General features: G+C 37.1%; 1 protein-coding gene across 1 annotated transcript; it reads left to right on the top strand.

The window, feature by feature from the left end:
• The first annotated feature begins 8,237 nt into the window (after positions 1–8,237).
• On the top strand, positions 8,238–8,624 carry LOC120073480. The gene has a single exon (XM_039026326.1). It carries the CDS (start codon positions 8,238–8,240, stop codon positions 8,622–8,624), a length of 387 nt encoding a protein of 128 aa, XP_038882254.1.
• Positions 8,625–10,968: the final 2,344 nt, after the last annotated feature.

Here is a 10,968-nt window from a genome sequence, read left to right as displayed (position 1 = left end):
AAACGTTCAAATTAGAATTAAGGGAATTAGTAATTATATGAGATATAATTACGTAATTAATTTGAGAATTAAACGAAATAGGAGAATTTATATTTAAATATGATTTAAATATATAAAGATGGATGTGTGTAAAAATTAATTTAATATTTGATATTAAATTAATTAATTTTATTTAAAAATTAGTTTATGAAATTAAGTTCATTTTTTCAATTTTTAAAATCAAAATGGATTTTGGAAATATCATTTTTAATTTTATGATAAAATTGGAAAATTAGAAAAGTAATACACAAATAGAAAATTTTGGTTTTCCATTATCCATCTCCTAACTTGCTCACACAAAAGCCATCTTATTTGCCTTGTCTTTCTCCAAGCATGAGCTGCAACTCATGCAACTCTCTTATTTTCATGTTGATCTACAATATATTGAAGGGTTTGGAGTGAAATTCAGGCATGCAATCAAGAGAGAATTTTAGAGAAAATCTGGGTTGAAGAAAAAGTTCTACAACAAGATTATTGCTGTAAGATTTCCTCCTTCATCCCTTGATTCATGCTTGTTTTGAGTTCCACAACTCAATCTAAAACACTAAAAGAATAGTGGGAAAGATTTTGAGGTCATCTGCAACAAGATTTGGAGAAGATAGCAGCTGGAGATCGAGCTTTGAAGAAGTTCTACAAGAGGTATGTCTTGAAACTCACTTGTTTTCTGCAAGAGCACGCTTTATATTTTTCCAAAATTAGTGAATTAAAGTGCTTAGATGATCCTTGTGCTTTTGTTGTTGCTGATACAATCCTACACCTTATAGATAAATTTAAAACAAATTTAATCTTTTATGCCAACAAATTTAATCCTATTAAACTGATTATAAAAGATTAATCTAGGTTACTAAACTCTTTAGAACCATTTGAACTTAGGTCTATCTCAATCCAATTTTAAAACCCTTTTAAAAAAACTTGAGTTCACCCTAAGTCCGCATGCAACTCTTCCTTATCGATTTTAGGTTAATTTCCTTTATAACACTTATAAACGAAAACAACCAAAACCACAATGCTAAACTAACACATGCAAGACATTCATAACGATTATAAACAGTCTAAGTGTCATGCTCAATGCATTGTTCATTCATTGCTACTTCTTTTATATAACACTTATACAAAACAACAATGAAACAAGCACAACATGCTTCCATTCACCCTTAGACTATAACACTTATAAGAAAAGGATGATGCATGATAATGCTCACTGCATGCAAAATATAACTCTTATATTTCATGATACATGCACATGCTTTCAAGTAATTTCTTCATGCTTGATTATCACATTTATAATACATGATGCATGAATAATTGCACAACCTACAATGGGTTTTTTAAACTATATGTCAAACACTTTGGCATATAAACACCATACATCACATGTATAATAAACAAATGTTGATGAACCGGGTAAAATTGCCTTAAATCCACAAAAATAAAGCTAACTATTACAAAACCAAAAAGTCTCCGGTTCAAACAGGTGACTGGGTCTTGAATCGTTCGGGCGAAGCAATGCATCTCCAACCATCGTGTACCAAACTCCCCACGATTGTTTACCTGAAAAAACAAACACTTTGCTCTATCGTTTACCAACGCTCCCAGAGCTAAATGATAGTTTAGCAATGATCGTGTACCTTTTACTAAGCGATGAAGCTCGAAGTACGCAATCGCCTAGCGTGCTCTGCACAACGCCAACCTTATGTGATTGTCTAAACGACTACAATGTGGAAAGCACCATCACCTACATGATCGCTTAGTTAGCGCCTTCGTATCATATATCGTGCGATCGTGTAGGTAGTAACTAAGCGATGAAGCAAGCTAACTATACGATTGTCTAGCAAGCGCCTTTTACTAAATGATGAGCATCATATGCTCGCATTACGATCGTCTATCTCCAGCGCCTACGCGATTGGGCAACCAATGCTACGCGATAGAGTAAACGATTTACCCGATCGTTTAGTAAATACTACACGATCGTATAGAAAAATCTAAACGATCGCTTAGATAAATCCCAACGATCATTTACCTTAGGCTACATGATACGACCAACTCTTGGTCTTCTTCCTCGTTGAAAATCGCATCTCCATGCTTCGAAACTTCATCATGAACAACTCGACTAACTTAAACTCTTTGAATTACAGACTCGAATGCAAGTTAATTACGCTCAAAAACACAAGGGCCCTTACAAATTAACACTTTGTAATTGAAGAAAGCTTTAACCCGAAAACATTCATCAACTTCATCCACAAAAGCATTTAACAATTAAACACAAATGCAGAAAATCCACCGTGACTATAAAAGAAGTTCAAAACAAAATTGAAATTTGGAATATTAGAACAACCTAGCTCTAATACCAATTGAAGGAAATCGAACACGAGAATTTCCATGAGTAGCGGAAGGATCATTCCAAATTACAATCTTATATGAATATTACAATTACAATCACAAACAGAAACATACGGTTATGCGAAATACAAAAATTACAGCATGTTCTACAAAAGATCAAGGACAAGAGCAACACACTTTTGTAGACTCATCTTCAAGCTCCTTGATCACGAACACTCGATCACAGCTACACAACAACACACGAACACTCGCCCAACATGACCGCTACACTGCATGAACGACCGCTACAAGGTCACGAACACCACGAACGGCCTCCACAGAACCTCGACAGCGTCTGATGACATGCATAATTACATGTCATCTTAGGTATGTCATCTTAGGCCTTTTATTTAGATTTATGAAGGCTGTAAAGCATAATATGCGACAATTATGTTAGGAATTCATGAGAAAATGAGTAGTTTAAGGCGTTCAACATTAAAAATCTCGGCTAACCCATTATTATGCATTATTATACGTTCAATTGTCTATTTTTGTAGCTAACGCAGGAAGTGGACGTAAACGCGGAAGCTGGACTACCGCATAGACGACCGCATGTGGAGAAATTCTCCATCGCAAACACGAACGCATATGATCAACGCATGGGTGTTGCGGTAATCAGCCGCATGCGTCCATTGCATAGGAGTTGTGATCGTCAAGCGATTGCGGTCATTGTGTAGAAGTTTTGGTATCAAGCGAATGCGGCCACTACATAATTGCGGCTAGCATAATAGTGGGATCACCGCAAGGTTGGTGGAATGAATGCATCAACGCATCTCTTGGGAAAATCAAAAGATGATGTTGACATTTCACCTACCACGCCGTTAGCAGCAGGGATTCAAAAAAGGACTAACGCGCCGCATATGTCAAAATTAGAACAGTCCATTAATGTTGTCGGCGATCAAGCTCTATAAATAGAAGCCGATGAGCAGAATTCCAATTTATCTAGGGTTATCCCTATGATCCAGACTAATGCGTGAGAAGAAAGCTTGAGAGTTCTTCATCTTCTTCTTCCATTTCGAGTGACAACCGGAGCCTTCGACCGGAGCTAGACCTTGAGAGAGTCAGCTCCACTGCCCATCCATGGCACCACTGGCGGCCTTGACACACATCTGCTGGAAGCAAGACATTGCTTCCAGCTGGTCATTTCATTTTATCTTCTTTTCTTGTATTGTATTGTATTACATTTTTGGATTAAGAAATTAATACATTATGTGTTCAATGCATTTTTGTGTTTCATTCGATTCTATCTTCATCTTCTTTACTTAGCATCCTTAACTTTCATTGCATCCCTTAGTGAGATTGCTAGAGTATCGCTTACTTAGTCATGTTGATTAGAGATATGAAGCTTGTAGCAAACCACCGAAAGGTGTGCATTGCGTGAGTGTGTGAGAAAACCTTATTTTCTTAGTGTGAAGTTGTAGCAACGCTTGTCTATAGGTGGACACAACGCTTATCTATGAGTAAAGTCAGCAATAACTAACTGCCCGGGAGGGTAAGTGGTTCGTTGCATTTAGCCATGTAAGCAAATATTCACTAGAGATATGAATAATCTTACATCAGCCAAGTTTATGTGGTTACCTTGTCTTATGAGTGCAGTCATCACGCATGAGCAAGAATGGGGAACTTAGAGTTAAGCTCCGTTTGCTGTTACATAACATGTGCACCATACGGATAGGATATTGCATGCGCCCAGAAGTAGGATACGATGGTATGCAGTCATCACGCTCATGCGACGAGAGCACGTGAAGGGTTATGGAGGTTTAGGCAGGCATAGGCTTCTCGGCACTATCGCATATACATCGCATGCGTCCTAGAATTAGGCTCAAGTGTATGTAGCATGATCGCATAGCTTGCGTTGGTTGAGGTTGCCCTTGCGGTCAAGCTCAATGTTGTAGTGAAGACATCTCCACATTTTATCTATTTTTCCATCCATTTACTTCCTGTCAATAGTTGTCGTGTCTCTACCTTTCATACATATTCTCATTGCGTTGTCTGTTAGTTAGAAGTAGGAGTAGTGTTAGCTTAACAAACCCTCCATCATTCTTTTATTCAACTGCCGCATGTACATTACCGCATACATCTAGCTACAAGTCCCTAAGTTTGACCTCGAATCACCCGAGAAACTTGCGTTCGCGTTATACTTGGCATGAGCGTAAGAAAACTTGTGACAGGAACACACGGTCAGCGCATACATTTGTTAACGCATAGTTCATTCCAACGCATGACCACCGACGCATGATAATGAACGCATACCCTAAGAACACGCATCACATATTACGTTCACTTAATTTTAGTTATCAAGTCCTTGATGATTTGGTAATCTAAAATTTCCATCATCAAGTTTTTAGTTGAGTATGACACCACCAAGAAGGTTACCTTGATATTCTCGGTGTGAGAATCTAGAGGGTGTGCTCTGCGTGGACTTGGTTTAAGGTAGAAAATGGGAGGAAACACAATCGTGTAAACGATTAAGTAAGTGAGAGATAGAAGAACGTATCGTATAGGTCGATTCCCAATCGTTTAGCAAAAGCCAAACGATTGTCTAGCAAAAGCTAAGCGATCGTCTAGCAAAAGCTATGTGATCGTTTAGCTCATCACTTAGCTGAGTGTCTATCACCTAAGAACATTCCACGATCGTTTAGCTACTCCAAGCTGTCGCTTAGTAAATCTTAATTTACTTGAAAACTATCCATGAGTATCTTTCGAGGTTGAAAATCTCAATTTCAACTTCTTACTAAAATTAGAAAAACATTTTTCCTTTTAACTCACGGTTACCATGAAACCACCAATAAACTCCCAGTCAATTGGTTATTAGAGAACAAAAGAAAATATCCAATAACTAATATTATTATAAATATAAATGATAACTAACTTACCATAATATATTTACAACCTATAGTTTTAATATTTCATCTCATGAAATATGTAAACTATAGCTCTTTTTCTATTCCATGACACTTAATGTAAATCTCATTTACATTAATCCTCCACTTGATGTATCTCATACACCATACCGATTATATCATATATAATCGAATTACCTGTTTTCAATTTGAATATTTCAAATCAACATCAAGAACTAATCCTCAACTTGAATCCATTAAGCTACCAAGGGAATAACTGACTGAACTCTTTAGTCACGGGATCCACCATTCGTTAACTGTCAGCCACTTCACTAAAGACCAACAGCTGAACTCTCCTTACTACAGATATATTATGTGTCCATCTTAACCAATCAACAATGTGACAACCCTTCACAGATCAATCGTAAGTACAGCTAGGCCAATAATTGTTATGCCCCTATAGTTACATCTAACTCCTTAAGTTCCACTGAATTCTCTAATGTACGTAAGTCATAGTCCTACTATGACTGAGTCCTCTCTTCTAAAGAGAAGCTATGGTCATTATGTTCAAGCCCCGAAATAAACCCTTAAGGGAGCAATTTCGCTACTTACCCCTGCTTTGGGGAAGAAGTGAATTCCATCTTGTGTAAGTGAGTTCCCAACTCCCAGATCAGTCAAGTCCCCAAAAAGGTAGGCATGTTGAGTTAGCAATCTAGCCACTCTCACCCATACTAATCAAAGGACCGCCCTTAAAGGCAGGAGTTCCCAAAACACTCAAGATTAAGGTCTGTCACCTATGGTCATTTAGGAGATGTAAGTCTCTAGTATCAACGGTGTTATATACAGAGTCTAGTCTCATCTCGTGGTCTGATCTTATACAAACTTTTTGTATATGACACCCTCGCTCGCATGTCTCCACATGAATGGTCAAGATCTACCATCTGTAGTAGTTTACAACACTTGCAAACCTCTACAAAGTGGATCACATCTGCAGTGTCACCAGGATCAAGTATCCCACCTTAATCCTTATACTACAGACCTATTTAGGTTATCACTTAAGGCATGATCCACTTGTATATTACATAAACATGCTTAAGTTTACATAAGATAACCATGGAACTTTGTTTATTAGATATGAGCAAATGCCAGAATGAAATAATAGTTATTTTATTCATAAAACAATATGTATAATTACGAACAACGAGACTCCAAAAGAATTAGAGCACCAATCCCAACAACTTAAACGTGATCCACCTGTATGTCTGCACATACATGTTTAAGTTTCATAAAATAACCTTGGATCTTAGTTTGTTGTATTGATTTAGTGCAGTCTAAACATTACTAAAATACCTCTTATTTTATTAAATATATAATTTGTCTTTACAAATTACAAGATGCACTCGATTTAGGACATTGACTCCAATAGTGCATTGACTTTCGAAAGCTAAATGAAGTAATGAAAAAAGATCATTTTTCAATTTCTTTTCTTGACCGGATGGTGAAACGGCTTATTGGGAAGCTATTCTTTGCTTTCTTGATGGATTCTCAGGTTTCTACCAAATCTTGATCGCTCAAGAGAAGTAAGAAAAGATTCCCTTCACCTGCACTTATGGGACCTAAGCCTTTAGGAGGATGCCATTCGAGCTTTCCAATGGCCCAAGTATATTCCAAAGGTGCATAATGAGCATCATTTCAGGTTTTGTAGAAAAATGTATTGAGGTCTTTATGGATGATTTTACCATTTACGGAGAGTCTTTTGATGAATGTTTGCACAACCTTAGTCTGGTCATGAAACGTTGCATTGAAACAAATTATGCTTAACTATGAAAATTGTCATTTTATGGCTTCCCATGGCATTGTGTTATGACATCTTGTTTCTTCGAAAGGCATTGAATTTGATAAAGCTAAAATAGATGTAATTGCTAACTTTCCCTATCCTACATGCATAAGGGAAGTTTGTTCTTTTCTTGGAAGTGCAGGTTTTTATAGGCATTTTATCAAGGACTTTTCAAAGTTACCTCTTCCTCTATCCACATTGCTACAGAAAGATGTTTCATTTGAGTTTGGTAAGCAATGTGAGAAGGCCTTTGACACTTTGAAAAAGAAGTTGACCACTACCCAAATTTTTCAGCCTTCACGATGGGATATCTCGTTCGAAATTATATGTGATGCTAGTAATCTAGTAGTAGGAGCAGTTCTAGGGCAATGGGTTGAAAGAAGAGCCACATCATATGTTTTGCATCAAAGACCCTCAATCCCACTCAAATCAACAACTCCATGACTGAAAAAGAGTTTTTGGCTATTGTTTTTGCGTTGGATAAGTTTCGTTCTTATATTCTTGGTTTTCCTATTACAATCTATACTGACCATTCTACCCTTAGGTACCTCATTACTAAGAAGGAGTCCGAGCCTCGACTTTTTCAGTGGATTCTTCTCCTTCAAGAGTTCAACCTGACCATCAAGGATAGGAAGGGAGCAGAGAATTCAGTAGTAGATTATTTGAGCAAGATAGTGCAAGAAAAAGATCTGACACCTATGCGAGAGGACTTTCCTGACGAGTATTTGTTCCAGAACCACGTCAATACCATGGTATACTGACATGGTTAACTTCTTGGTGACCAGTAAGTTCTCTCATGATATGCCTACTTCCAGGAGAGCTAAACTGCGTAGTGGCTCTAAATACTTTATTTGGGATCCACCTTACATTTGGAAGATTTGCTTTGACCAAATCATTAGGAGGTGTGTCCCAGATGAAGAACTTGAGTCAGTATTATCATTCTGTCATCAGATGAATGGCCAGACCGTCAACCCTAAAAGAAAGGTTTGGAGTACACGTCTCGGTGATGCTCTATAGGCGTATAGGACAGCTTATAAAACTCCATCGAGATGATGCCTTTCAAGCTTGTCTATGGAAAGGCGTGCCAATTACTAGTCAAGATCAAGCACAAAACTTACTAGGCAGTGAAATAGTGCAACATGAGCTTAGCCCAAGTCGGTGAAGAAAGGCTCCTTGAACTACAAGAGTTAGAAGAGTTGAAACTTGAGGCTTACAAGAACTCGATAACCTACAAGGAGAAAACCAGAATGATTCATGATAAGGGTCTCGTGAGGAAAGACTTCAAGGTTGGTCAAAAGGCTTTGCTTTTTAATTCGCGCCTCCAACTCGTGCTAGATAAGCTTAAATCCAAGTGGCTTGGACCGTTTGAAGTTGTTGACCTTTTTCCTTATGGTATAGTTGAGACTAGGAGCTTAGAGACAGGAAAAGAATTCAAAATGAATGGGCACCGTTACAAGATTTTTAATGAAGGGGAAGTGAACCTTGCTCGCTCAAGCCTGGTTTTAACTTCACCCTCGATCACTTGAGCCCATCATCACCCAACATCGAGCAAACGAGGATAAACATTTGTGTTTCCTAGAGGCAACCAGGCATCAAATTTCCCTGCTTAAATTTTTTTTCCTATTTTTTTCCTTTATTTTTCACCTTTTTTGTTTATCTTTTCATTTTTTCTTTAAAAAAAAAGCAATAATTGAAAGAATGTTGGTATTTCTATTTCTCTTTACAGGAATTTTTTGGCTCCTCGAAGAGAGCAACTTGCTCCAAATTCATGCTCGCGTCCGAATTTAGGGGAGTTTTTTTTTTCCTATTCCCCTAGCTCCCTTTATTTGTCTTTTTGCATGATTTTTAGCTTGGCAATACATTGAGAACAATGCATGTTTTTAAAGTTAGGGGTGGGTGCGAAGCATGCTTTTCTTTTCTGATATTATGCATAGCATTTAAGGTTCATTTTTGGGGGATAGCTGAATACTTGGTATACTTGGTATAGTTGAGACAAAACTGTTGAATTCTTTATGATAAATGAATTAATTCTTTTATACATGTGATCTCTGGTTTGCCTTGAGCATCTGAGCTCGACTTTTATGATCTGAATTTTTTATTGGTTACTGTGAAATGGAATAAGAATCTCTATGCTGAAAGCATATCTGGATGTTTCGTGTTTTATGCATGATTTATTTGCTCAGTTTTTCGTTTCCTTTCGATGATATGTCAATGATGCACTCACTGAGTTTTATGCTTTTAAGAAGGGAAAATTTTCATGATTTTGAGCTCAGTCTAAAAAATTGTTTCATGAAAACTCATGCATAATGAGCCTAGGCCAATTTTTGTTTTAATCCTTAGAATCGTAGAATTGGGTTACCCTCTTAGATTTTTGTTGTCACCTCAAAAGGTCCTCTTTCGGCTTAGGAGTAACCTTTAGTGCCTAAGAGTAAAATTAGACAATGAGAGAAAAAAAATGGCCTAGTGTGTTATAAAATAAAATTGAAAAAAAAAAGGCAAAAGCTAGCTTGCCTGCAAAACATAATGGCGTATGTGCATGGATAGAGGAGAAAAAGAGCTACCTCCGTCATGTCCAATTAGGGCCCCGCAAGAAAAGAGTAGTTAGGTTCCTGGTGGTTGAGTGTGAAATCTAGCCCTCTAAGTAAAATCAATGCCTTCTAAGTTGTTTGTGTGTGATTCTTTGGCACTCTTGGCTAAGTGTTGCTCTTTGATTAGCAAGAATGGTATGTCTTAGGCTGATAATCGAGCCAGAGTAGAGGAAAAATGAAATGGGAGTAGGATAAAGCTTTTTCAGACGTTCTTTGATTTATGAAAAAAAAAGGTTTTCAAGGCCTTAATATTCATTTAAACATGATCTTGATTGCAAAAGTATATTTTACAATGAGCCTCAAATGAGTGTTTGAATTTGGGTTGTTATGTGATTAATTGTGTAGCTCGAAAGACTGTTAAGACTTGAGTCAGAGACCGTTAAATAGAGTGAAGAGCACCTTGTTGATTGCATGATTGTATGTTACAACCTTGCTCGGGACGTCCAAGAGCTAAGTTGAGGGTGTTTGTTAGCTCTCAAAAAGAGAGAATATTATGCCTTTAATCCATTATTCAAGGTACGGGTATGTTTACTTAATGCAACAAAAGTCTAAAGCCTAAAAAGTTTAAAGAGTACAAGGTTGAAGTTGAAAATGCACTAAATAAAATAATAAAGACACTTCAATCTGATCAAGATGGAGAGTATATGGAATTAAAATTCTAGGACTATTTGAGGGAACATGGAGTTGTAACCCAACTCTCGATACTTGGTACACCTCAGCATAATGGGGTATCAGAAAGGAGAAACTAAACCTTGTTGGACATGACTCGATTTATGATGAGTTATGCTCTTTTACCTGACTCGTTCTAGGGATATGCAATACAAACTATAACCTATATTTTGAATTTTTTTCCATCCAAGAGTGTTTCTGAAACACCTTTGGAATTCTAGAATGGCCATAAAGGTAGTTTATGCCATTTCAGAATTTGGGGCTGCCCAACGCATGTGCTTGAGGCAAATCTTAAGAAATTGGAGCCTCATTCAAAATTATGCCTATCCGTTAGCTATCCCAAAGGAACGAGTGATGTGAAATGTGTGTGCGCAAGCAAACGCAGTCAAGTTATAATATATTAAAATAGCTTAAGAGGTCGAGTATTGTCCTCAGGGATCAAACAAACATTTTTTACTTAACTATTCATAACTATATCAATTTTAGATAGGAAGTTGGAAAGTCGAATTGAGTGATCTTGATTTAATTTTTAGCAAAGCAAGACAAACAAATAAAATTTCAAATTTAAAGAGTGTTCCAGGGTGTCGGTTTTCATTACACACTTCATTGAACA

This window comes from Benincasa hispida, chromosome 3, assembly GCF_009727055.1.
Source record: "Benincasa hispida cultivar B227 chromosome 3, ASM972705v1, whole genome shotgun sequence".
NCBI classification, from domain to species: domain Eukaryota; kingdom Viridiplantae; phylum Streptophyta; class Magnoliopsida; order Cucurbitales; family Cucurbitaceae; genus Benincasa; species Benincasa hispida.
This window is presented reverse-complemented; position numbering and strand designations above follow the sequence as displayed.